The sequence below is a fragment of the Penicillium chermesinum genome (genome assembly GCF_028974085.1).
Source record: "Penicillium chermesinum strain IBT 19713 chromosome Unknown utg000004l:1.0-3345178.0:1.0-3348027.0, whole genome shotgun sequence".
Taxonomy (NCBI): domain Eukaryota; kingdom Fungi; phylum Ascomycota; class Eurotiomycetes; order Eurotiales; family Aspergillaceae; genus Penicillium; species Penicillium chermesinum.
In genome coordinates this window covers 529,973-555,672 of record NW_026695314.1, presented here as the reverse complement: position 1 = coordinate 555,672, position 25,700 = coordinate 529,973, and the positions used below count along the sequence as shown (strand labels likewise).

The 25,700-nt window shown below is 51.1% G+C and overlaps 14 protein-coding genes across 14 annotated transcripts; 10 read left to right on the top strand and 4 right to left on the bottom strand.

Annotated features, from left to right (window-relative positions):
* Nucleotides 1–54: 54 nt before the first annotated feature.
* On the bottom strand, nucleotides 55–885 carry ssuA (RNA polymerase II subunit A C-terminal domain phosphatase; the record flags this gene model as incomplete). The annotated part of the gene is made up of 1 exon (XM_058474396.1): nucleotides 55–885. The coding sequence occupies one exon, from the start codon at nucleotides 883–885 to the stop codon at nucleotides 55–57; it is 831 nt and encodes a 276-aa protein (XP_058330136.1).
* Nucleotides 886–2,778: 1,893 nt separating this feature from the next.
* Nucleotides 2,779–2,979, top strand: N7468_005098 (uncharacterized protein; the record flags this gene model as incomplete). Its single annotated transcript, XM_058474395.1, has 1 exon — nucleotides 2,779–2,979. One exon carries the CDS (start codon nucleotides 2,779–2,781, stop codon nucleotides 2,977–2,979), a length of 201 nt encoding a protein of 66 aa, XP_058330135.1.
* Nucleotides 2,980–3,748: 769 nt separating this feature from the next.
* On the top strand, nucleotides 3,749–4,543 carry N7468_005097 (isochorismatase family hydrolase; the record flags this gene model as incomplete). Its single annotated transcript, XM_058474394.1, has 2 exons — nucleotides 3,749–3,826; nucleotides 3,884–4,543. The coding sequence occupies 2 exons, from the start codon at nucleotides 3,749–3,751 to the stop codon at nucleotides 4,541–4,543; spliced, it is 738 nt and encodes a 245-aa protein (XP_058330134.1).
* A 359-nt stretch (nucleotides 4,544–4,902) lies between these two features.
* N7468_005096 (uncharacterized protein) lies at nucleotides 4,903–5,193 on the bottom strand (the record flags this gene model as incomplete). Its single annotated transcript, XM_058474393.1, has 1 exon — nucleotides 4,903–5,193. One exon carries the CDS (start codon nucleotides 5,191–5,193, stop codon nucleotides 4,903–4,905), a length of 291 nt encoding a protein of 96 aa, XP_058330133.1.
* Nucleotides 5,194–5,689: 496 nt separating this feature from the next.
* On the top strand, nucleotides 5,690–6,211 carry N7468_005095 (GIG1 family protein; the record flags this gene model as incomplete). The annotated part of the gene is made up of 2 exons (XM_058474392.1): nucleotides 5,690–5,777; nucleotides 5,889–6,211. The coding sequence occupies 2 exons, from the start codon at nucleotides 5,690–5,692 to the stop codon at nucleotides 6,209–6,211; spliced, it is 411 nt and encodes a 136-aa protein (XP_058330132.1).
* Nucleotides 6,212–6,715: 504 nt separating this feature from the next.
* On the top strand, nucleotides 6,716–8,699 carry N7468_005094 (OSBP family protein; the record flags this gene model as incomplete). The annotated part of the gene is made up of 9 exons (XM_058474391.1): nucleotides 6,716–6,781; nucleotides 6,848–6,917; nucleotides 6,968–7,073; nucleotides 7,170–7,280; nucleotides 7,339–7,617; nucleotides 7,673–7,922; nucleotides 7,989–8,302; nucleotides 8,357–8,472; nucleotides 8,533–8,699. Coding segments are annotated over 9 exons (1,479 nt in total), but the record flags the coding sequence as incomplete, so codon positions are not given.
* An 855-nt stretch (nucleotides 8,700–9,554) lies between these two features.
* Nucleotides 9,555–11,066, bottom strand: hosA (histone deacetylase HOS2; the record flags this gene model as incomplete). Its single annotated transcript, XM_058474390.1, has 1 exon — nucleotides 9,555–11,066. One exon carries the CDS (start codon nucleotides 11,064–11,066, stop codon nucleotides 9,555–9,557), a length of 1,512 nt encoding a protein of 503 aa, XP_058330130.1.
* Nucleotides 11,067–11,623: 557 nt separating this feature from the next.
* On the top strand, nucleotides 11,624–13,525 carry N7468_005092 (Zn(II)2Cys6 transcription factor; the record flags this gene model as incomplete). The annotated part of the gene is made up of 2 exons (XM_058474389.1): nucleotides 11,624–13,185; nucleotides 13,243–13,525. Coding segments are annotated over 2 exons (1,845 nt in total), but the record flags the coding sequence as incomplete, so codon positions are not given.
* Nucleotides 13,526–13,744: 219 nt separating this feature from the next.
* Nucleotides 13,745–14,784, bottom strand: N7468_005091 (uncharacterized protein; the record flags this gene model as incomplete). The annotated part of the gene is made up of 2 exons (XM_058474388.1): nucleotides 13,745–13,859; nucleotides 13,919–14,784. 2 exons carry the CDS (start codon nucleotides 14,782–14,784, stop codon nucleotides 13,745–13,747), a joined length of 981 nt encoding a protein of 326 aa, XP_058330128.1.
* Nucleotides 14,785–15,198: 414 nt separating this feature from the next.
* N7468_005090 (uncharacterized protein) lies at nucleotides 15,199–15,411 on the top strand (the record flags this gene model as incomplete). Its single annotated transcript, XM_058474387.1, has 1 exon — nucleotides 15,199–15,411. The coding sequence occupies one exon, from the start codon at nucleotides 15,199–15,201 to the stop codon at nucleotides 15,409–15,411; it is 213 nt and encodes a 70-aa protein (XP_058330127.1).
* A 274-nt stretch (nucleotides 15,412–15,685) lies between these two features.
* Nucleotides 15,686–16,662, top strand: N7468_005089 (isocitrate lyase/PEP mutase family protein; the record flags this gene model as incomplete). Its single annotated transcript, XM_058474386.1, has 2 exons — nucleotides 15,686–15,820; nucleotides 15,880–16,662. The coding sequence occupies 2 exons, from the start codon at nucleotides 15,686–15,688 to the stop codon at nucleotides 16,660–16,662; spliced, it is 918 nt and encodes a 305-aa protein (XP_058330126.1).
* Nucleotides 16,663–17,226: 564 nt separating this feature from the next.
* Nucleotides 17,227–17,895, top strand: N7468_005088 (coatomer subunit zeta; the record flags this gene model as incomplete). Its single annotated transcript, XM_058474385.1, has 2 exons — nucleotides 17,227–17,591; nucleotides 17,655–17,895. The coding sequence occupies 2 exons, from the start codon at nucleotides 17,227–17,229 to the stop codon at nucleotides 17,893–17,895; spliced, it is 606 nt and encodes a 201-aa protein (XP_058330125.1).
* A 496-nt stretch (nucleotides 17,896–18,391) lies between these two features.
* Nucleotides 18,392–21,900, top strand: N7468_005087 (putative DUF814 domain protein; the record flags this gene model as incomplete). Its single annotated transcript, XM_058474384.1, has 6 exons — nucleotides 18,392–18,424; nucleotides 18,478–18,546; nucleotides 18,615–19,670; nucleotides 19,733–20,190; nucleotides 20,242–21,526; nucleotides 21,568–21,900. The coding sequence occupies 6 exons, from the start codon at nucleotides 18,392–18,394 to the stop codon at nucleotides 21,898–21,900; spliced, it is 3,234 nt and encodes a 1,077-aa protein (XP_058330124.1).
* A 619-nt stretch (nucleotides 21,901–22,519) lies between these two features.
* Nucleotides 22,520–23,812, top strand: N7468_005086 (L-threonylcarbamoyladenylate synthase; the record flags this gene model as incomplete). Its single annotated transcript, XM_058474383.1, has 1 exon — nucleotides 22,520–23,812. The coding sequence occupies one exon, from the start codon at nucleotides 22,520–22,522 to the stop codon at nucleotides 23,810–23,812; it is 1,293 nt and encodes a 430-aa protein (XP_058330123.1).
* Between the last annotated feature and the right edge of the window lie 1,888 nt (nucleotides 23,813–25,700).

Here is a 25,700-nt window from a genome sequence, read left to right as displayed (position 1 = left end):
CACGATCAGGATAGTAAGCGCAGCAGCGAAGAGGAAACCAAAAAAAGCGCCCCGTTATAGCCAAGCCAAAGTCCACAAGGCAGGCAGGCTGGGATTCAGTTCTTGCCATTCGGCCAAAATTTCGGGGACCTGCTCGTCAAAACTCTTGCGAGCGGCGCCGGCGCCATTTTCCCAGCCGTTATTCCCGTGCAGCGCCCGCTGTGCAGTAGCAGCGTCATTAAGCCGGTTCGCCAGGTCAAGGATAGCCTTGCCGCCCACTAGCGCCTCTTCGTGATTGTCCTTAATATCGACATTGAAGACGTGCACGGGTCGGTTCAGTGCCGCGCCCTTGTTCATCAGGTCGTCAACGACTGCATCCCAGCAGCGCTCTTCACAGGTGATAATGACATCGACGACGCCGCCCTCGGTGCCGAGGGCGCCCTTGTCGCCCTTCGAGAGGTGGTCCAAGCGCGGTACGCCAGGTACCCAGTCTTGGAAGCGCTCGGGGCCCCATTTCAGGTTGCGGTTGCGGTCGAGCATATTCAGGATGCCGTTGTTGCGGTACAGGCGCTCGTCTTTTGATTGCAGCTCCTCGTACATCTGGTTGTAGGAGGTGGTATTGAAGCTGTATACGTTCGGCTGGGTGATGGAGGGTCCTGGGAGACGGACGAGAGAGCCCGTTCCAAAGGATATCACGGGGAAGCCGGTGGGCGCGCTGGAGAGCCGCAGGTGGGCTTCCATTGAGCGGTTGTTGTTGGAGGCGCAGACGGTACAGAACTTGAGCTTCCAGTCGGTGCTGGAGCTCGGGGCCTGGCCTGAGTTCATGTCGGTGGGTGGTGGAGGTGGAGGGGGAGGAGTCTGGGGAGTCGTGCTCCCAGTGTTTACTCGGCGAGGATCATATGCCATGGTGGGAAAGACTATCAAAAGATACTAATGTGGGTTTTTCGTAGGTGGTCATGGAGGTTCTAATACTGATTTACAATCTCCTATCAATGGCTTTTCAGGTAGTCAGCAATTGTGCACATGCAGGTTGAACAGGCAGGCTCAAGGAGATAAGAGGTCAAGGTGGTTCAGAAAGATAAAAGCGTATAAATAGGGTTATCCGCATAGAAAGCTCAGACAGCTCCAATAAGATGATTCATCACGTGAAAGGAGGAGGGAAGGGCGCTACCCAGGGAGGACGGGGATGCTTACCTTGCAATGACCACGCATGATCCCATTCGTGTACCAGTTGTTTGAAGAAGAGGGCCTTGGCCCTTGAGAGACAAGAGGGAGCAGGTTTTGCACTGGCGACTTTCGCGTCTTTTAGCGGGCGCCTGACTCAGCGAGATCACCTGATACGCGCGTATTCACATACAGCGAGACAACCAATCTATCCGACCTTGGAGTTGGAAACAACGCAGAAACACAGGGAGTTCAGCATAGTAGCTGTATCTTTAGGGATATTCTCTCTGTAAAAGTTGAGGGATATGTAAAAGAGACGAGCAAAACGTGATAATCATGATACTATTGTATCTCACGGGGCCCTGACCTGCAGGCTGCAGCCTGCTACTCAATCGCAAAATGAAAATAACAATAACAAAGAAGAACGAGCCTGATAATATTAGCTGATAGAAAGTGTAAAGCATTCAAAATGCAGTTCCATACTACCATCTTTTTCCGAGTCGTTGGCCAACATCGAGAATCCAAGCCATAGCCATATTATAAAGCCCTTGCCAGCCTTGGAAATACGGGACTTGAAGAGATGGATAGGGAAACGACAAGAAATGTTCCATTTCCAGCAGATAATTATGTCGCTGTCTCCATTTTGAGGAAATTACTTTCAGAAAGAAAAGGCCCATGGGGGCAAGCGGAAATAAATAAAATAACTAACTCTTTGGCCAATGGACACTGGAGATAACTATAACAGTACCCGTGGCTGAATAAACTTGTAGCAACATCGCAAAATCAGATCTCAAGCAAGTGCAGATATTAAATTCAGGTCACATACATTGCTGCAGTACCAACGAAAGGTGATATGACTGGCTGGAAAGCCCGGCCGGCCCGTTGCTTGTCTCCCAGGTCGTGCGTTCGCATGAACAGCAAGCCAAGTTCTGGGGACAAGATCCTATTGGCAGGTGACTGAGGGCGCCCTAGTGCAGAAATAACTCCCATATCCAATCATTATTGCTAGTCCCTTATCTTTTACAATATCGAGGTGATTAAATTCTTGCTGCAAGATCCTTGTATTGTATACATAGGATTCCATGACTGCCCTCTAATTATTAAGGATAATAATATTATGATAAGAATGGAGTCAAGTACTTGGTGTATTATAACTGGAGGTTACTATATGCGAGTATCACATATGTATCCTACTTTGAGCTTGGAATCTCGAATCAGCAGCTCGGACTAGCCTCTCTACTCAAGCCAGAAGCAATGCTCTATGATGACTTTAAAGCAGGGTCCACCCCTCTTTGGACCAACTCCACATCGGATGGCAAGAGCCAGTGGGGAATCCCTTGTAGATGACGTGAGACAGGTGAAGACAGGGATTATACCAAGATTTTCGTTCTCTGTTGCCTGTTTTCTTATCAGAAGTTCGGACCGAATCTTAGGCAAACTGCCCCGCAGTCATTTTGCCGCAGTATAAGAACAACCGCTTAGTTCTTCCTCCAATATTAGACTTGTCCTAACAGCCTGGAAAGGCTATAAGTACTGCAGGGCATTCCATCAATTTACAAGTCCACAATGACGATTATTTACTAAAGATTTTTCAAGAAGCCTACTCCTCCGGAAGACTTTACGCTCGCTGCCGAGATGCTTCAGCGTCTTAACCCAGGCTTAAACGAGACAGCGCGCACTGAGGATAGCATCACATTATCTTCTTTGGACGAAGACGTGGACATTGTCGACAACCTCTTCGGCAACATCTTTGAAACATGGCTTCATTCGGAACCACCACTAATCGACACCTACCGAGTACTTGCCGACTCTTCAGGTCGTCCATCGGCTTCTTGATGCTGTTTGGATCAGTATCAGCATCGGCTCTTCCTCCTTTCATCCTCGCCACGAATTCAACAGACCTTCAGTCCTATTATTGTTTCTATTGCTACTATCCTGCCCAAGCTTGCACTACCCACGGTGGTGGCAGGTCAGCGCATAAGGCCGCAGCCAGTACTCTTACAACGGGGGCATTACAAGATCTAAAACTATAAAAACAGAGACAACAGCAGTGAAACTATCACGAGCGTCAATGGTGGTGTTGTAAGTTGCCCCGGAATTTGACAGTGCCGGTGGTTATAATATTAGGGTGTAATATTATCCTGAGAGATCGTGACTGACACAAGGATAGCAATGCTTGGCTTGTAATCCATAGTCTGCCTTTTTTAAGAGCACATCCATAAACGCTCGTTTGGTTCCAAAGTTGATTACATTTACTTATATGCGCTCAAATCAGAACACTGTGCTTTTCCTCGTCTACCCCAAGTAATATCCTTCTTCCAAGTAGAAGTCTTGAATGATTACTTTACTAGCTTTTGTACAATCCGTTTCCCCCCTGTGTAATGAAAATTCCAATGTCCCTCCTATTTATCATTTGAGTTCCCTCAGGCTATCTACGTATAGTGATTTATTGTCACGTGGCCTGTTAAACTTATTAAGCAGGCTCGGGCGTTCCAAGGTTCCATGGATCCAGGATTGGTATATCCCAGCTTGACATCGAGGTACCTTCTAATACATAACGCTTGACTCATATCAACTCAAAACCCCAGAAGTCGGGCCTGCCACCATGGCTGATCTTGAAGCAGATGGGCACTTTGTGCCCGTTATCATTGTTGTTGACATGCAAGAAGACTTCTGCCCTCCTGTGAGTCTTATCAGGATCATTAGAACTCAAGGCTCCCGCTGAAGGGTTTATCTGTAGGATGGATCACTTGCTGTACAAGATGGCCGATCAATCGCGCCGTTGATCAATACACTACTCTCTCAGCCCGGCCTCGTTATGCGCATTGCATCGCAGGATTGCCACCCGCCAGATCATATCTCATTTGCTAACAATCACCCGCCGCCGAATAATCGGCCCTTTGAATCATTCGTTGAGATGACCAACCCTCATCCTTCTCCAGGTCGAGATCCAGAGACCAAATTACAGCAACTATGGCCTGTTCACTGTGTCGAAGGCAGCCCTGGATTCGCTATCATTCCCGAAATCGAGGCGGATAAGTTCGACCTTGTGGTTCGCAAAGGCAAGCATCCACAGATCGAGATGTACTCTGTTTTTGCAGATGCTTTTGGGAACATCGATCCCACTGTAACCATGCAGTCCGTCAGCGCGGATGTCACCTCCGAGCTCCAGGCCAAGGGCGTTACGGATGTGTTTGTAGTGGGGCTCGCAGGGGACTTCTGTGTGAGATGCACAGCCGTTGATGCCGTCAAAGCTGGCTTCAAGAGCTGGCTTATCGAAGAAGCAACTAAATGCGTGGTTCCTGCCAATTGGGAGCAGACCAAGGACGAGCTTCGTACTGCCGGGGTCTCTGTTATCAATCTTGATCATCCCACAGTACGCCGATTAGCAGCCGCATGAGTTTTCTTCGCCCTTTTCTGCCTCCGAGCCTGCAGAATCTATCCATATTCAATATTTCTATACTCCAGACTCAAATCAAGTCATTGAATACCACATTTACAGCCAAACAGATCGCCAATCTTTCCCTTCTGTGTGCTCTGTACAAGGTGATGCGAAGTTGATGACGTAGGCGCTGTATAATTATGCAGTGCCTACTATGCAGTCATTTAAAATCCGAAGGTTCCCTAAAGTGCAACGGTCATGCCGTGGAATAATAGGTTATTCACTGATCGATTGTATATTTCTTATCTTCTACAAATCGTTGAGCCGTGGATCTAAGCAAATTGCTGCATACAACGATGGGAAATACAGTATTCAGACTAGTACATTCCACACCTGGACAGACATTCATCGAATTGATTAGAAAGTTCTACAACCATTTTCACCAGTATAGTGGAAGATAGTTGGTCAAGAGCTCCCATGTAAACTTGTAAGCTTATCTTTGCAAGTATCGAGTGCTTGTACTTGACAGCCGCCCCAGAGGCCCACATTTGGCGGACAGAAGCTCGGGGATCGACAGTCGATAGCTCGGGGAAGAAACGAAATTCCTTCTTGATCCCCTTAAGCTTCCCTCTCTGCAGGGCGAACACCGCCTCGAGAATTCCGCGCATCTTTAGCGACTTTATTTCATGTGGCTTGTTCCGTGGACCCCCTTCTCCAATGACACCCCATTCTACTTCGCCTTCGACGGCTGCGGCCACGGTCGCACAGAAACTACCGAACACAGATTCCCTCACTCCAGCGCAGTTCTTCGAAAGCCATGGACTCAGTTGCGATACTACACCATACTGGCTGTTCAATATACCCCAGTCACAGTGGACAATCGAGTGTCCCAGCTATCTACGTGATCAATCAGATAAGAATATTCGAACGCTTTCGACCCTTGACGCAGACTACCGGCGGCAGGACTGGAAAGAAGTGCAGGACATAATCAGTTGAGTGGAGCTCGTTTCATCTGCTGTGCATATCAGGAACATCTTCCCGGCTGACTGGGAGCCCTGCCTCTCGTAGGAACGAACCAGATCGATCGCTTTCAACGCGTGCCTACCGACCTGCGCAAATACCTGGAATACACCTACCACATAAGAGAAAAAATATGGGTCCGTAATGAGATTTATTTTAAAGGAGCGCCTAGGTTGGGCTGACGGAGAAAACGCCGTTCTCAAGCCACGGGGAGCCCCCTTCGAGTTCGACGGTATGCCTCAACCCCTGTCTTGATCTGAATCGAAATCCCCAGATCTCGACGTACGGGCTTTTGGCTCGAAGTGTTGTGGGAGTTTGGGCTGACCTAGAGGTGAACCCCTAGAGGACATCCGTATTCTGTATAACGATTGGCCTTATGGAGTCGACACCGATATCATCCACCTTGTAGTCTGGACCAAGTTCGAGCTACCAGATGACCCCGCCACAGGAATGCTAACAGCAGAGGCGCACCAGGCGATCGAACAATACGTTCAGCGCACCTTTGGGTCACGAATGGCGGCTGAGGATCTGGTGTGGTTCAAGAACTGGAAATCGCTGAAGTCCGTCCAGGCGGTGGAACATTTCCACGTCATGCTCCATCAGCCAGATATGGAATTTGTCAAGGAGATCACCGGTGGGGACGTGCCTCTCATCGACCAGGTGTGAAGCCACAGCCATGAAAAACACCATAGAGCATTAGGCGGATCTTTTAGACTGCATTCAATCCCTGCGAAGACTCTCGACCTGCATCTTGGCCCAACAGTTTCCACATCGAGCCGACCCTGTAGAAGAGGCACTCCCCACTCCGCCAAGCCATGCCCCTCATGACGATCTTTGCAGATGCGTTGAAAAGAGGGGAAAGGGAGGGCCCAAAAAAAAGTCGGAATCAGGTACAATACAATCGACCTGTAGAAAGAAAGCTTAGGAACGCTTAGCTCCTTATTGAGATGGTGATTTTCGACCTTTGCTAGACTTGGTAGATGGTGGACTCGCTCTTAGAAACCCACAAACCCGATTAACGCGACGTCACTGCGACCCGACCACTTTCGGCCATTTCAGCCAGTGGGATATGACCCTGAAATTTCCTGGATTTCGATCTTGAACCTCGAAGTTCGAGTTCTTCGCTTCTCCCGACTTTCTTCTGAAAGCTCTACGCGGCCCACAACAGTCTACTGTTTCTGGACGAACCTATTCCGAACGCAGTCATGCCGCACCTCCGCCGCGGTTCTTTGGCGAGTGAGTCCGAGTCTCTTGCTTTCCCCATCACCAACCCCCCCACCATGACTCACGGCAAGCATCTAGGGCAGATCATCGGTCGATGAGTCTCATCACAGCGGAGAGGATGAAGTTATCGAGGCCGACCAGGGAAATGGTAGCACAATTCCCTCTCCCCCCCCCGGGGCTGAAAGCTAACGGACACAGTCCTCTCTCACATTATCTCACAACTGCGACCCGGCGCTGATTTGAGTCGGGTCGTCTTGCCGACATTCATTCTGGAGCCTCGATCTATGCTGGAGCGCATCACTAAGTACGTTTTGGAACATTGCCCGGGGTCGTTCCCCCCGCACTTGTCTTGTTCTTTTCCCCTCCTACAAGTTCAAGCTGACCGGAATCCCTCATGTAGCTTCATGGCCCACCCTGATACCCTCCTTCCTATGAGTACGATCGACGACCCTGTGGAACGATTCGTCTCTGTGGTCAAGTTCTACTTGAGTGGATGGCACATTAAACCGCCGTATGTCCACATAAAGCTTCCCATTGATGAAACGTTTGGTCTAATGAATACCGCTTAGGGGCGTAAAGAAGCCATTGAATCCGATCCTCGGCGAAACTTTCACCTGCTACTGGGACTATGCAGACGGCACCCGAGGCTTCTACATCGCGGAGCAGACCTCGCACCACCCGCCAAAGTCGAGCTACTTCTTCATGGCCCCCGAGCACAATATCCGGATCGATGGAACCCTCAAGCCGCGTAGTAAATTCCTAGGAAACTCTGCAGCCAGTATGATGGAGGGAATTGCGATTTTGCGACTGTTGAATCACGGGCAAAACAAAGAGAAGGGCGAGAGATAGTACGTTCACCTGCTTATTTGAACTTGATCGGGATTTCCGCTGACCTCCAAACAGCATCTTGACTCAACCCAACATGTATGCCCGCGGCATTCTCTTTGGCAAGATGAAGTACGAGCTTGGCGACCACAGCTATGTGCGCTGTCCCGAAAATCACCTGGTAGCCGACATCGAGTTCAAGACCAAGGGTTACTTCTCAGGAACGTATAACGCTATTGGTGGTACGATCAAGAACGAGAAGACCGGCGAAGTCCTGTATGAGCTGTCGGGCTTATGGAACGGAGAAATGCACATCAAGGATGTCCATGTAAGCCTTTCACCCACTAGCAGATATCCGTACAAGCCTTTGAATAGGATGCTGACCAAGAAACAGAGCCACAAGAAGGATCTTCTCTTTGATGCCACTCACGCAAAACACGCGAAGCCCCAAGCACGCCCGATTGAAGAACAAGACGAACGTGAATCGCAAAGATTATGGAAGGAAACTGTACATGCAATCATCACCAATAACCACGAAGCTGCTACCGATGAAAAGACCAAGATCGAAGACCGTCAACGAGACGAGGCAGCAAAGCGCGCCGATGAGGGTGTGGAATGGAAGCCACGACTGTTCCGCGCTGTGCAGGGTGGCCCAGGAGGCCCTGACGAGGGAGAAGAAGATCTCGATTGGATCATCAATGCTGAAATGTACAGTGCTCAACTCTGCTTGGCAACCAACCTTGACTAACGATGGAATAATAGTGAGCCGCATAACCCCGAAATCGCAAAGAAGCAGATCCTCGCTATTGCGCCCATTCTTCCAGGTCAGAAACCGCCATCCCATTCCCAAATCCCACCATACAATATCCAAGAGCCAGGTTGTTGCAGCCGGCATCCCCAATCTAAACGCCATCGCTAATATCACATCTCAATTCTAGGATCGAAAGCAGAAGCCACACCTGCGAAATCAGAGGCCGAACCTGCGAAACCAGAAGCCGAACCTGCGAAACCAGAAGCCGCACCTGCGAAACCAGGGCTTATCGAGCGCACAGAAACTGGCACATCGCATGTGGATCAGTTTGTGGATGCGGAGGAGACGAAATAGATGCTCTTCTGCAAGATCGAGATGCTTTCACCTCTTTTCCAGTTACGCCCTCGTTCACTTTCTCCAGGAAACCCTGGTCCCTGGATGCTGCAGTCCTGCTCATGATGTATGTAGTCAACCTGCATGGACTGCTTGATGCATGCATAACGCCCGTTCTCGGACGGCTGAGATGTCATACACACATCAACATCCTTTGGCTCATGTTCAACACCGACATTTCCCGGCACAAAGCCACGATATCTCCCATACCCGATTGATTTCTGCAATTGACCAATGACCAGGATCTCGGGGCACAGCAGAAAATTTCAAACAATGGATCCCCCCCCTCATCATTCTCTGGTTATCCAGGGTTGTGTAGGAAGGGGCAAGTAGTAATGTTTTAGCTTTGAGAAAACTGCTTCGCAATGTAGTAAGTCCATTTTGCAACCAAATTCCAAAAATAAAAAAGGGGGAAAAAAATCAGAATTTTTCATGGGGCACCGAGAGCGCAGGTCACGAAGGAGGTTCGATTTGAACACGAAGACCATGGGAGCAAAGCTCTGATGATAGACGCTTAGAAGAAGGGACGCGAGAACTCTATATATACACTGCGGTCTGGGGGGACATTCGATATATTTATTTGAGAATTGAATTCTTCTGTCTTTTGCTTTAATTGTACACAGAATCTCTTCTACTGGGATATCACAAGTTTCCAAACAAAACCAACCCCAAACTCCTTTTAAGCATCATATCACTCGCACATTGCAACGCCAGAACCCTATAGAAGCACAAACGCCAGCTTGAACCTCGATGGCACAGCCTAGTCTCCCCAATAAAAGAGGCGTGGGCCCCGAGATCGCGAAGAAGTTATTTTCGTCATGAATACAACTCTCCCTTGTATCCAGCCCCCCGCTCGAGATCCCGCCGGCGATTCGTCCGCGGAATAGCACCCGCTGAGCCAGGCACAATACCGGCGGCAGCGGCGGCAGCAGCCGAGGCTGCAGAAGCAGAGCCACCGCCTTCTTGTTCCTCACGCTCTTCCTCCAATCGCGCGGTTTCTTCCTCGATTTCCTTTTCCGTATCTTCGCGCAGGCCCAGGATATCAGGGGGAATAAAACTCATCTGCACGCTCGGCGCACCCTTAATGTACCGGAGCTGCTCGTGAACGGCCTCGACGATGCCTTCAAGGTAGGAGCGGGGATTTTTATTCTCCAGCTTGCGGATCTCGGACAGCGGCGGGAAAAGCGAATAGTCTGGACCGAAGTGGTTGCGGAAGGCGACGGATTCGGGAATCTTTTGGTCGATGACCTGGTCCGCCTCGAGGAGGATCGAGGTTTCGTGCGCCCAAGCGCGGGAGACGTTGCGCGGGGTGTAGCCGCCGCCTCCGACGACGAGGAGGGGCAGGCCGAAGGTCTTGGTGAAGGCGACGCAGGCGCCATGGGCGCGCACGTTGAGATTGAAGCAGCCGAGTCGGTCGCAACCTAGACTGTCTGCGCCACATTGTAGGACGATAGCGCCGGGGCGGTAGGTTTTAATGCAGGCGCCAATGACTTCCTTGAAGAGCTGGATGTAGGAATCGTCGTCGATGCCGTCGTTCAGAGGGACGTTGATGGAGTGGTGGGCGCCTGGGTTGAGCGGGTGGGTGGGACCGGTATCGTCGAGGGCGCCGGTGCCGGGGAAGAAATTGTCTTTGTCGTATTTGTGGAAGGAAACGGTGAGGACGCGGTCGGTGGACCAGAACGCCTGCTCGACGCCATCGCCGTGGTGGACGTCGATATCAATGTACATGACGCGCGGGTGATGGCGCAGGAGCTGCAGGACGCCCAGGACGATATCGTTCACGTAGCAGAAGCCGCTTGCCTCGGCTTTCTTGGCGTGGTGCAACCCCCCGGACCAATTGATTGCGATTTCGGACTGATCGTTGCAGAGCTTGCGCGCGGCATCTACAGTGCCGCCCGCATACAGCGAACAGTAACTGTACAGCCCATCGAAGATGGGGCAATCGTCCCCGAAGTTGAAGCGCACGAAGCTGTCACTCTGGTCGGCCTTCTCCATGTCACCGGGCATGACTTGCCGCAGAAAGTCGAGATAGTCGGACTCGTGGAACTCGGCCATCTCCTCATATGTCGCTGCTCGCGCCAGGTACAGATCCATCGCGTGATGCATGCCGTAGGCCATCACCAGCTGCTTGGTCAAGGTGAGACGCCATGGCTTCATAGGGTGTGACTGGCCGAAATGATGCGCTTCGACGGCTGGGTTCGCGTGCCATGATACTCGGTAGCCTTGGGGCCGCGCTACTTGGTAGATCTGGCGCTCGTGCGTCGCCTTCTGGTCCAGGCTTAAGGTCGTCGAGGGGGCATACTCTTGGACGATACCATGGCGAGCCATCGCTGGGAAGGATCGGGAAAGTAAGAAGTGACAGCACTACCCAGCAAGTGGCGGGCGCATTTCAGATCTTGAAAATTCGAGGCTCGCTTTTCGAGGGTCGCGGTTCGAGTTTCCGAGCAGTTGAATTGAAGGGTCCATGGAACTCGGACGAATTGGTGGCGATGACTAAGGCGGCTTGGAGCCCCTCCACGAAGTGTGGAGCCGTTCCTCATTCGGAGAGCATTTCCAAAGGTTATCATCACTCAACAGCTTATTGTAGAACGCACTCCTTGTTGGCCCGTTCATCTCGTCAACGCATCTTCTCATATGGTTCGCTAGTAACCGATCGTTGGTCTTGAATACGATGTCTCCCTAAGGATTTCAGAGCCCTGGAGTTGGCAAGGCTTCATTACCAATCAACGTCCAGCTTGGTTGGTGATAGTATCTCAGTCAGCTTTGAATATCACGGTCAACTGGCCATAGTTGGATTTCCTTCTTGCTGTTGCTTCATTAGTAGCCGACAAAACGTGTGCTAGACACGTGATGTTGTGCTAAACCGGCGCAGCATCTGTTGGACCATGTCGGCCTCCATGCCAATGGGGGAAGATCGCAAGATCAAAAGACCTCGACTGGTATTGGCTTGTGTTGAATGCCGCCGCCGGAAACTCAAGTGTGACAAGGCAGAGCCCCAGTGCAAAAATTGTGAGCGAACGGGGGAGACATGCGTGTACAATACTGGAACCCGGGATGTCAGCACTGGGCGAGTCATTCGACGAGAAGATGGAGAGAATCCTTCTGAGCAGGCGTTGCCTAGGGAAAGAAACCCGTCTGCTAAGGCAGTTGATTGCTTGTCGTATGATCAAACGACACATGGATGTTCCCCGGCCCAGGGATACATGAGTGTCCAACGGGGAGGGCACCTTCAGTACATCGGTCAATCTTTCTGGGGCTTCGTTAACGGTCATGAGGGTCTAAGCAAAAGATTCTTTCATAATCACGATAATCGCCCGTCTGGGATGCCGCCAGAACATGTCTCTTCCGTGGATCTTGCATTATGCCTCCAGTCTATTCCCACGAAACCGGCTAGCGATGCTTTTCTCAGGTCTTTTCATATTTCCGTAAGCCCGATCTTTCCTTTACTGGAGCATTCTCAATTCGAATTGGAATACGGATCGCTCTGGCAATGCTTTTGGAATGCCAATGGGATCATTCCCAGCAAGTTGGTAGAGGATCCCACTTTTATCTGCCTTTTACTTGCCGTTATGTACGCTGGGGCAATCAATATACCAGAAGAAGATTGGCCCTCTGACATACTCCGGGGTGTGGACCGTACAGCCACAATCCAAAAGCTCTCGCAGAGCTGCTCGAAGAGTCTAGATGCGTGTCATTTCCGTGAACATCCTACACTGTATGCTCTGGTCGCTTCAATTGTACTCTACCATTTTACCGACCCTGCACCGATGGAGAATGCCATCTTCGTCAGCACAACAGTGCGCCTTGCGCAAAGCATGGGCCTCCACCAGGAGCTTGATCTGCCGCAGATATCTCAGGAATTCCGAAGGAACATCTGGTGGCATATTGTTTGGCTAGACGTTCAAAGTAGCCTCATGACTGGCTTGCCCTCGTGTTTGGGGAAAGGAACTCTAGATGGCTTGTATCCAATTTCCACTGTTAAGGCCCTGCCAATCCATTCAGTGATGCAGGCCATGAACGATCAGAGCCCAGAAGGTGGTGATTCCAAGCCGTCACTGGTCATGCTGCATGCCAAATGTCGTTATGAGACCGCGAGACTACAACATTGGATACTTTGCAGTCAGCAAGAACAAGGACATCCAACGCAGCGCACCATTTTTGAGCTGACTGATGCAACGAAACAACTCCGTCGTCAAATTGACGAAGTCATTGCCAAAATTCCGACAAGAGGACTCCCGGAACAGGGAATGCTACCATTTGACTTCGCCAATGCTACGCCACGAGCGAAAATTTCTCTGTATGAAGATCATGTGCAACAGCCGAACATTCTGGGCGCATGGATAAGGATCATGCTCTCGCTCTTCAAGCTTGAGATCGTCATTGTTCTCCAAAAATCCTTTCTGGGGTCATCTAACGAACGCTCATCCGTTATGGGATCATGGCATAGGTATGCATAATCACTCTGGAACCCCTGTACCGACGAAACTAAGGCCAAAATGACTAGCATCGCTCAATTGTGTCTGAGCTATTTACAGGTCCTCCAACACCTATTACGGACACCTGCCTTTCAACCTTACCTCTGGTTCTTCTCGAAGCAACATACTGCCCAGCAATGTGCATTCTTGATCTTATATTTTCTGGGAGATCATCCCGATGCAGCAAATCAAGACCAGGAGGAGAAACAACTTATGCTCTTCTGTGTGGATGAAGTCATTGAATTTTGGACATCCAAATCTCAATCGACGACGCCGGGCATCAAGGTTATTTTGCAGCTTCGACAGGAACTGAGGTAAGAGCCATGATTAAATCGCCGTCTTCAAAGCCAAATGTATTGTCAAGAAATGATGTCACAGACTGCGCTTGAATAATTGGCCGGGGCACCTCGTGTGGTCAAACCACCAAGAGAACAGTTAAATCTTAAATTAAGTTGAGGCATCAAGTATACAGAAAGACCTGGAAGAACTCGAAATAGCATCCAAGAAGAATATGCAGGCGCATCCAGGTGCTCAGCAAAACTCAGACGGTAGCGTTGTGATCTTCTTCATCTCTTCCATTGTTTCTTCCCACAGTCTCTTCTGAACCACCTGCCCAACGGTTGACTTGATATAGGTGCTGGGCTCTCTGCAGGCATACATCAGTCTTAGAAACCTAAAATGGAAGGCTTGGGGGCGAGCACTCACGGTTGGATGTCCTTATCATACAGGTATTTTCCATGAGTCTCTGGCCCGGCGACAACAGCCGCATTGATGTAGATATTTCCTCCATCCTCGATAGGGCGGCCCATCAGATACTTGACGCCTTCGAATACGACGCGCAGGGGTAACGGTAGATAATCACTCATGTTCGTATTGACCATCCCAGGACAAAACATGTTCAGGACAATTTTCGTCGGGTCCAGACGCGGCGCAAGCGTATACATGAACATGGCGCAGAGGAGCTTGCTATTGGCATAGCTGAAGCGGCTGAACCGCTTCTCATCATCGAAGCGGGCAAAGACAGAGTCGTCGGATCTGAAAGGCCCTTTCTTCTCAAAGTCATGTCCTTTCTCGTGCATGCGACTGCCGACCCAAGATATGCGAGTTGGGGATCCGGTTTTCCCAGCGCTCGCTTCGAGGTAAGGGAGAAGCTCAGACAGGATGAGAACATTCGAGAGGTAGTTGATTTGAAGGGTTTCCTCATGGCCAGTTGGGCTGCGCTCCAGCTTCAGTCGGCCTATCCCTGCATTGAGGATCAAGATGTCCACTGCTTCGATCTTCTGCTGTAATTCCTTGGTGAACTCTTGGACGCTGTCATATTGACCGACATCCAGTTTCAGGACCTTGATTGTGGGCTTGTTACTTTGAATGACCGGGTCTTGCTCCAATTGCTGCACGCACTCCTCTCCCTTTGAAACATTCCGGACGGCAAGAACCATGGTAGAACACCTTAATCGTAGCATTTGGCGGGCTGTTTCGAGGCCCATGCCCGCGCTGGCTCCCGTAATGACCACCGTTTCCCCTTCTAAGTTGATCCCCTCTGGGAGCGGGGTGACTTTTGCTTGGCGCATGGTCTCGATATTATGGGAGGTCAATTGGACTAGTTCGGAAACGCGTGAATTGAGAAGGTATTGATTTTGTGAATTCTGTGGTCTTGGGAATATTTACAGACGGCCAAGTATTGATCTTATAGTACCCTTCTCACAAAATCCCTGGCTTAAATTAATAAGTCGGTGCTAAAAGGAGGCCGAATTCAAGCTGATCAAAATGAGATGACAAACGAGGCGTCATACAGTAGTTAGTTAACTGATTGATTTACACTCCTGTTCGGCCCGGTGATGAGTCAACCGTCATTCGGCCGAGCCCTAGACTGGCCCGCGTTCATTCGATGCTCAAGTCCTACTTATGGCTGGCAGCTGACAGTTCCATGAAGTTGGAATAAGCAATTCAGGGAAACTCATCTGTACTCATTCTGGCTAAATAATATGTTCACACCCGCCACTAACGAGTCCAATCTCAACCGCCGACGCCGAATTCAAGCCGCAATTCGTATTGGCGGGGTCGGAGCCGTTGAGATTAAAGTATCAAAATTTGCAGCCACAAAATGCACAGCACACGGTCCTCCCAATACTCTGAAATCATTCTCGCACTCGCCAAACCGCGCTTTTCTCAAACGTCGCCTTTCTATCCTAGTCTAGACTCGGCAACGATGAAGATTGGCGGAGCAAAAAACATGACATAAACAGGCCCGGTATCGGCAACATCGGCAAACGCTGAGCATTGGAAAAGGCGAGAGATCGGCGAGAAAAAAAGACGGGTGGCGCGTACGGCTTGCCGTTTATATAATCAGAGGAACCGCATTTCCAGTCTTTACCTGGGTATATAAAGCAAGACCGCTCTAAATCAGTCGTCCCGGTGCTCAGCCTAGCAGGAGTCCTCCGGCCATTGCCCTAGATTATCATCTTATACGTCATGTCTCTGAACCAAGGAGCAACGAAGCTCCGACGCGCCCTGGAAGACCCCAACGGCTTTGTAGTAGCCCCGGGAGTATACGATGGCTTATCCGCTCGACTTGCTCTCGCCGCAGGCTTCGACGCGCTGTACATGGTGAGTATCTTCTGCTCCAATTATTCGTAGGTCGAACTGAACTAACCAACGTCTGAAAGACCGGCGCCGGTACTGCAGCATCTGTCCATGGACAAGCAGATCTAGGCATTTGCACGTTAAATGACATGCGCAACAACGCGGAGATGCTAGCAAATCTTTCACCCTCAACACCACTCATCGCGGATGCCGACACTGGCTACGGAGGCCCTATCATGGTCGCTCGTACCACCGAGCAATATGCCCGCTCAGGTGTAGCGGGCTTCCATATCGAGGATCAAGTCCAAACAAAACGATGCGGGCACCTGTCGGGCAAGTTGCTCGTTGACACGACCACTTATACAACCCGTATCCGTGCGGCCGTGCAGGCCCGTCAAAGACTGGGCAGCGACATCGTGATCATTGCGCGCACTGATGCCTTGCAGGGGCAAGGGTACGAGGAAAGTCTGGCTCGGCTCCGCGCAGCACGGGATGCTGGCGCTGATGTGGGGTTCCTGGAGGGAATCTCGTCTCGTGAAGAAGCGAAACAAGCTGTGCAGGATCTTGCGCCGTGGCCTTTATTGTTGAATATGGTGGAGCATGGATCCACGCCTTCCATCACGGCTGCCGAAGCGCGAGAGATGGGGTTCCGTATCATTATCTATCCTTTTGCCACGATCGGGCCTGCCCTGGTGGCTATGCGCGAGGGATTGGAGAAGCTGAAGCGAGATGGTATTCCGGGCTTGGATAAGGAGATAACCCCTCAGATGCTGTTCAGGGTCTGTGGGCTCGATGAAAGTGTCAAACTCGATGCGGATGCTGGTGGCGTTGCATTCGATGGTGGTGTTGATTTGAGGAAAACTTGAATAGTTCTTTATTCCAAATGACAGCATGCTAGTCAGCTTGCATGACTCTGACTATTCTATAGTCCTCAGAGGTTCCAGTGATGCCTTGATTCGGGTTATGTGAATAGTCGGGACTGTAACTAACTATATCCTCTTGCTTTACGACGTTATCGAACAGATGAACTATATTTGTCTCGCTTGGTCACTGATTTTCTCGCAAAGATTTTTCATGACCAGTTGACATCTCCTTATGTTCAAGTTGATGTAGCTATTATTCTGCGGAGGGGCGGGACTCAAGACCTTAGCATGTCTTTGTCTTCGGCACCAAGGACCTCCAGTTAATCGAAGCCGAAATCTTTCAAGGGCTACCTTTGCAAACCAAAACCCTAGATTTTTGTAGAATAGTCGAGCTATCATCGGTTCTGAGAACTAGAATTTGGTGAGGACGAAAAGAGTGTAGAATGCTGCTCGATCAACAAGACCGTATAGTGCGGAACATTATTAATGCGCCCCGTGCCCGCTGCGGCCAGACTGTCCTGGCAGCCATCAACACGCCAGCTGTATCTCAATTCGCACACCCTCACCATGCCTGGCCCTCTCTCCCTGTTTTCCGTCAATGCGGTTCTCGTCATGTCCGCGGACGACGGGTCCCGAATTTTCACGAAGTACTACTCCGCTCCTCACCCCCCGGCCGGGACTGCACCCAATTCGACCGATTACCCTGGCGCCAACCCGTACCCCACTGTCAAGGAGCAACGGGCATTCGAGAAGGGTCTGCTGGAGAAGACCAACAAGTCAACCAGCGATGTGATCTTGTACGATAACCGAATCGTTGTCTTCAAGCAGGAGAGTGACGTTATGCTCTATGTCGTGGGAAGCGCCGACGAGAACGAAGTACTACTTTACAACGTGGTTCTGTCCTTGCGCGATGCCCTGGGAATCCTGTTCAAGTGAGTGTTGAAGCTGGAAAGTACCAGAAAGCATGAAGCTAACGAGAGCAATCGCTCAAACAGAGGCGCAACTGACAAGCGCACAATTGTTGAAAACTACGATCTCGTTTCCCTCACTATCGACGAGATCGTCGACGACGGAATTATTCTCGAAACAGACCCTGTCCTGATTGCCTCGCGGGTCAGCCGGGCGCCCGCTGCCGATGCACCAAATATGAAGAGCATTGACCTCTCTGAGCAAGGTTTGCTGAATGCGTGGGAGTTTGGCAAACGGCGTCTGGCCGAGGGTCTTCGCCAAATGTAAAAGCTCGCGGATCTCAACTGTCTCTTCCAGACTTTGAAAAGCTTCCACTCGCGCGGGGCGTTTCGCAAGAGCTCCGTTATTTACTTTTCCTGTTGTACCTGGCTGGTCCTGGCGTGATATGGAATTTCTCATTTGTTTACAAACGTTTGATCATGGCAAATACCGAGATCAAGGAGCTATAGATCCTTTGTACGTTCTGGTTTTTTGTTGCATTCGCCAAAGCAAACCTCCCAGCTGTTTGCATGAGTCATCATTAGGGCTCATCCTAATATTCCCACCACTAGAAAATTGATGACTTCAATGAAATTGGATCCAGAAACTTGCATTAACCGTACTTGACTTTTGCGCCTTTACTGGCCGGTGTGATATGTCCATAAAAGATAGAAATTCGTAGAAGTGGATCGCGTGTGTCCCAGAAGAGAGCCCGGCTTCAGCCCTGCCCCGCATACGTCACGCTCAAAATTTCCTTTTGTTCTCCAACTCTCCAGAGGCCACGATGAAGCAGAGGTTCTCATCTTTGGACGTAAAGGTTGGCATCGGAAGGCTCTTGCAGGTCGCCAGATACCCGCTAACGATTTCTAGGTCATCACACAGGAGCTAGCCTCAGAGCTGGTTGGACTCCGCGTGTCCAACATCTACGACTTGTCCTCAGTACGCCGCTCTGTATAGCATTTTTGGATGAGAGCACTGTTGCTAACGTTTCGCCATAAAACAAACAGCGCATCTTCCTCTTCAAGGCCGCCAAGCCAGACCACAGACGGCAACTTATCGTCGATTCTGGCTTTCGCACACATGTCACCCACTATTCCCGCACAGCGGCTACAGCTCCTTCTCCCTTCGTCGCTCGCCTCCGCAAGTTCCTTAAGTCTCGGCGTATAACCGGGATCTCTCAAATTGGAACGGACCGAATCATCGACTTCTCTTTCAGCGATGGCGCATACCATATGTTCCTGGAATTCTTCGCTGGAGGCAACATCATTGTCACCGACAGCGAGTATACCATCATTGCGCTTTTCCGACAAGTCAATGCTGGCGAGGGCGAGGAGGCTAAACTAGGGATCAAATACACGATCACCAACAAGCAGAACTACGCCGGTATCCCCGATATCACCGACGCTCGCATTACCGAAACCCTAGAAAAGGCACAAACTCTTGCTGCACAGGAAGGCAGTGGGCCAAAGAAATCGAAGAAGAAGAATACCGATGTTTTGCGCAAGGCTCTTTCGCAGGGTTTCCCCGAATATCCACCCCTCCTACTCGACCACGCCTTTGCAATCAAGGAGCTTGATCCAGCGACGCCGCTCGAGCAGATTCTTGGCAATGAAGCTGGTATCAAAAACGTCAGAGGTGTGCTGGAAGAGGCCCAGAAAGTCTCCAATAGTTTCAATACTGGTAGTAGCCATACTGGTTACATCATCGCAAAAGAAGATTCCCGAGTTCCCACGGAGGACGAGAATGCTTCGAAAACACCTGGTTTGCTGTACGAAGACTTCCATCCCTTCCGGCCTAAGCAATTTGAAGGCAAACCAGGGCTCAAGGTGTTGGAATTCGAGCGCTTCAATGCTACAGTGGATGAATACTTCTCGTCATTGGAGTCTCAGCGATTGGAGTCGCGACTCACCGAACGCGAAGAGGCTGCTAAGCGGAAACTGGATGCTGTGCGAGACGAGCACCGGAAGCGAGTTGACGCCCTCAAGGTTGCGCAGGAGCTGCATATCCGCAAAGCCGGTGCCATTCAAGACAATGTCTACCGTGTACAAGAAGCAATGGATGCTGTAAACGGATTGATTTCCCAGGAATGGATTGGGGTGAAATTGCTCGTCTGATCGAAATGGAGCAAGGCCGTGGGAACCCGGTTGCTCAGATTATCAAGCTACCTCTGAAGCTGTATGAGAATTCCATCACCCTCTTACTTGGTGAAGGCGACGAGGGGGAAGAGGAAGAGGAAGAACTTGAGTCGAGCGATGAATCGGAGTCTGACTCAGAGAATGAAGAAAAAGAGAGGAAGACCCGGGCAGACGCTGCTTCCAAGATGTTGGCCATCGATATCGACCTGGGTCTCTCTCCTTGGGCCAACGCTTCGCAATATTACGATCAGAAGAAGCAAGCGTCAGAAAAGGAGCAGAGGACTGTTCAATCGTCCGCAAAGGCGCTCAAAAGTCACGAAAAGAAGGTGACATCTGATCTGAAAAAATCTCTTAAGCAAGAGAAGCAAGTGTTACGACAAGCTCGTGAGCCATTCTGGTTCGAAAAGTTTTCATTCTTCATTTCCTCGGAAGGATATTTGGTACTCGGGTAGGTGTCTATGTTACTTGATGGCTTTAAGTCCGATGCTAATAAGCACAGCGCTCGCGATTCCATGCAGAGCGAGCTCCTTTACCGGCGGTACCTCAACAAGGGCGATATCTTCATTCATGCAGACTTGAAAGATGCGATGCCGTATGTTGTCAAGAACAGGACTGGGGCCGCAGATGCTCCCATTCCCCCAAGCACGCTTTCGCAAGCAGGAAACATGTGTGTCGCGACGTCGACGGCGTGGGACTCCAAAGCGGTGATGTCTGCCTATTGGGTGCACGCAAACCAAGTTTCCAAGACCGCAGACAACGGCGCTGGTATCTTGCCGCCAGGTACTTTCCAGATAAAGGGTGAGAAGCATTTCCTCGCGCCATCCCAGTTGGTCCTTGGATTTGCTATTCTGTTCCAAGTCAGCCAAGAGAGCATCAAAAATCACAAGCAGCGCTTTGAAGCTGTCGACACTTCAGATGAGAGATCTACAGCCGACATCCAGGACAAGCCATCCACCGATTCTGCGCCTGAACCCACGGAGGAACAGGCCGATACGGAAGCTCCTATCGATGCGAACGAAGATGTCGATGAGCAAGATGAAGACGAGCAGAAGCATGAAGATGAGCAAAGAGATGAAGAGGATGATGCGAACTTAACTGCTCGGAATCCTCTTCAGCGGGGTGATTCTGAGACCCCTATCACCAAAGCCAAGGAATCCGAAGAGAAACCTGCCCACGAGGAGGAATATCGAACCGGCAGCTCCGAGTCTGATCCTGAGCCCGAGGACGACACACATGACGTCCAAACGGCTGAAGACCCCCAAGAAGGACCAGACGACAACGAATCCACGTTGGCTGGAACTCATGACCTTCCGGGCTCTGATCAAAAAGAAGAGAAGCTTTCGGCACGGGAGCGACGTGCGCTCCGGCAGGGAAAGAAGCTCGATCGACCTGAGGAAGAACCAGCCCCGGCACGCGTTGCGCCCACGCGTGGTAAGCGAGCCAAGGAGAAGCGTGCTGCTGCAAAGTATGCTCAGCAAGATGACGAGGAGCGTGAGCTTGCCCTCCGTCTACTTGGAGCTGGCAAGGGTAAAGCGGCCAAGGCGGCCCAGGCTGCAGAGGCTAAAGCCCAACGGGATCGAGAGGCTGAAGCACAGAAGCAACGCCGCCGGGCACAACACGAACGAGCCGCTGAGGCGGAGAAGAAACGCCAGGCTCTCTTTGGTGAAAATGGAGGCGATGACTACAATGAGGAGGTTGCTGCTGCCGAAGCCGCCGATCTTAGCTGGATTCCTGCTCTCATTGGCACACCTACGCCAGATGATGAGATCCTAGCGGCTCTCCCGGTCTGTGCTCCTTGGGGTGCTTTGGCCGATACAAGTACAAGGTTAAGCTCCAACCTGGTGCTGTCAAGAAAGGCAAGGCTGTCAAGGAGATTGTTGGTCGCTGGGTATCAGAGACGACCACCGGTAAGGTGAAGAAGGATCATGCGGAAGACGCTGGTTTTTCTCGGGCTGATGCGGAACGTATCCGGGCCCGGGAAGGAGAACTGATTAAAGGATGGAAAGAGACCGAGATCATCAACACGATGCCTGTGGGTAAGGTACGCATCATGACTGCTGGTAATGCGGGAGGAAATGGTGGGGACAAGGGCAAAGGCAAAGGTGGTGGTGGCGGTAAAGGAGGGGGGAAAGGAGGCAAAGGTGGAAAGAAGAAATAAGATTCTCCCAAGTCAGTAGCAGGGCCATGTACATACGACACGAATGTGATGGATATCTCGAATCTCAGCGCAAGATCTGGTCTTCGCCCGGTTATCATGCTGTTATCTAACCACTACCTACCAACGCTAGCAGTGCTGATCTCCGCTAGACCTCTGATCAGGCCTCTTGGAACCCCGCTAGGCATGCAGCAGCGTTGTCATTTTCCATTCTTTCGGACCCAATTGGCAGCATCAAAACATCCTGCTGATATCATGACGCCTGGGCCTCTCGGGGCCCAGGCGCTGAGTCATCCGACGTCATGGCCCAATCTGCTTTCTCTGGCTCCTTCCGCGCGGATTTCTGATACGCAGTTGGATCGCTAGTGGGTGCATTTCGGGAGACCAAGCGGAAGGATCGGCAATCGGGTGCCCTATATTAGACACGCACGTTATCGTACGTGCCCGATAAACTCCCAACCTTGCCCTGTTCCTTGTGATTCGCCGAACCTCGAGCCTCCAACGCCCCTCTGCGTGTGCGCGCTTCTACTGCGTCATTGATCCCGGACCCCACATCAAACTGCTTTTCTCTCGCGCTTTCGCTGACATCTGTCGGCACACATATCCCAGGTTTCTCACCACAATGGCTGTCGAGACGCGGGTGCTGCCCGTCCAGCGGCTCAACCAGGGACCGGGAGACCGATCTCTCGCGGAGTGGTGGGCAGACGAGCGCAAGAACAAGACCCCCGAGTCCCAAGCTATTGAAGAAGCCGCGAGCCTTCTGCGCTCGAGTGATATCCCTGTTGCATTCCCTACCGAGACCGTCTATGGCCTGGGAGCCGATGCGACCCGCAGCGCATCCGTTCAAGGCATCTACCGTGTGAAGCAGCGGCCATCAGACAACCCCCTCATTGTCCATATCGACTCGTTGGACATGCTGAATAAATTGCTGAATCCCAGCCACCAAAGTCCTTCGACAGCGAAGACCCCGCCCATCTCTATCCCTTCCATATATGAGTCTCTGATTGCCAAGTTCTGGCCTGGTCCTTTGACCATCATCTTGCCCAACCCCTCGGGCTCCGAGCTCGCTCCCGAGGTGACCTCCAAATTGACCACATTCGGTGCTCGCATGCCATCTTCCCCCCTAGCGCGCCTGCTCATTCATGCGGCCGACCGCCCACTCGCGGCCCCGTCTGCCAATGCCTCCACCAAGCCCTCCCCTACCACTGCCCAGCACGTTTACCACGATCTCCAAGGCCGCATTGACTTGATTCTAGATGGGGGTGACTGTGGGGTTGGCGTCGAAAGTACCGTCGTCGATGGGCTCTCCAGTCCACCCGCGATCCTTCGACCGGGAGGCATTGGGATAGATCAGATTCGCCAATGCGCAGGCTGGGAGAACGTTGTAGTTGCCTACCACGACGGCACCTTGGATGTGAAGGACATTCCTCGCGCCCCCGGAATGAAATATCGCCACTATTCTCCCAAGGCGCGTGTCGTGCTATTCGAACCCAACTCCAGTCCAGAAGGGGTCACCCGGCATGTGGAGAAGGACCTACAAGATACTGCGATCGGGGCGCACAACATCGGCATTGTGCGAACTCGCAATTGGACGCAGGGCCTTGGTCTCGTACCGCCCGAAGTGATTGCTCGGGCCGTCACGCCTGTCACCGCGGCCATTGAGAATCTGGTTTCCTTCCCGGTGCCTGTACAGCAGACGGGGAGCCCCACCAGCAAAACTAAACTGGCGTACGACTACCATCTTGGCTCTGATACCAGCTCCATCGCGCATGGTCTCTTTGCGGTTCTGCGCGCCCTTGACGAATTCGATGTAGACGTGATCTACATCGAGGGTATCTCGGATGGCGATGGTGATTTGGCTGCCGCGGTAATGAATCGACTCCGCAAAGCTGCAGGGGCTGAGATGAAGGTCTAGGCCTTTTTGATGGTACAAATCTCTTGCCAAATTGGGTCCTCTCTCGGTGTAAAATATTAGAGATTGCATGATTATGTACATACAACACATGTTTCCCACTTGAAACGTGCAAGTATGCTTACTTATTGGAAAGAGTCCGCTCCAGGGCAGCCTGTGTTAGACATGAGTATATCAGATCTACTAATAGGAGAAGACCTACTAGTAAAGGTAGCAGGAGACGGTGGACTCATGGCGTGTAGTAGGTCTTGAAGATGCTAATATTATGAGGCAGAATTGATCTAAATGCAACACCTTGGGAATTATGTTACTCTCCAGATTGCAGCCCTGAATCCCCGCTATGTGGGCAGTCATCGCGCCTCCGAAGCACTTGGCCCGGTTGAGCAAGACACGAACACGCGCAATGTACGAGCAGAGATGCACATAGACAACACCTCATCGTACGCTCAAAGGAAGAGGCCGACGTAGACAGGCTCGCTCTACTAAGCCACGTTCAAGATATTGGGTCCGGATATGAGCGGCACATGCATTGCACTTTCAACAACAGTCGTGCTTTCATCTACTAGATTCTGATGCCGTTAATAAACTTCCAGTCAAGTTTTATACACTCCTAGTATATATACCCATGGTCTCAGAGCCAGAAGCAAATGACGGTGCAAGGGCTTGCAAATCCACTTGTTCATTTTATCCACTTGGAGTTTCAAGGCCCTCGAGCAGACCTGAAGCATCTTTCTGCCCCAGATCATCTAGAAATTTCCTCTCGTATGACTCATCCACTCCCTACAAACCTGGGAAGACGCATAGCATCGGCCTAAACAAAGCCAAGCCCCACTTGTGCTCCACAAAAACCCGTTCCAGGGGAAAAAAAAAAATTGGGTCGGCCAGAAGTCCGGCTGTAGTACTGGCAGCACTTCCGCTCTTCAGTCTATCCCCTCGAACGATAGAGCCTCCTAGTCTAGGTTCCTGGAGTTAGGTTCTTATAAGAGGGATTGTGCCGCATGCTCAAAGGTTTGCCTATTGCGGTAGTGCCTCGTCAGCTTTTCACATTCCACAGGTCGATCACCGGCTGCAGGCCCGAAAAATTCCAATCCAGGGCCAGGAGAGCGGAAGTGGCCATTCGTCACAAGAGTAAATCATTAGTTTACCCCGCCATCCTGCGAGTCTCTTGGTTTTAGTAAAAGTTTCCTCGTACGGCGCCGGTCCGGCACCGGTTCAATCGCGGGGAAAAGACATTGGGCAGCGGCCAGCGGCCAGCGATCTCGATCAATTGGGCTTGTCACGATATGCCACACAGTACCAATCCCTGGAAGAGATGCCCTTGGATTAGGAACAGTGTTGATCGCCTGGCGCCCTCTGTTAAACTGGTTTCGTGTTGCTGGAAGATGCTTCCATTCCGAATCGCATGCGGTCGAGTGTTGTGAACGGCTCCCTCAATAGTTTCCGGAAGATTACCTGATCGGTCCCGTCTCCATTCAAGGCCCATGTGAGTTCCTGCGAGATCGCCACCTGAACAAAAACTTGAAGTTCAGATGTATAAACTCGGGCCTCTCTTGTTCAACAGGATGGGAAGCCGTCTTAGCCGGGATCTGACTGAGGATCAACATGCGAAGCACACCGCATTAGATCGGTCTAGACTAAACTTCTCCCGATAATAACCATAATGGTCACCTCGATACTCCAATTCTCCACAGCCAGATGCGTCAAGAATAGGTCGGTGGAGACGGAAGCCACCGAAAAATCGAGTTTTATTTGCCTTCCTGTGGAGCCCCCTGTATACTGGTGGATCCGGGTCCGCTTTGTGGAAATTCAACGTCGCAGCTCTTATAAGCCCACAATCCACCTGGATCTTCATTGAGCGTAATTTGCCCTCCTCTTTTTCGGTGCGTGGACA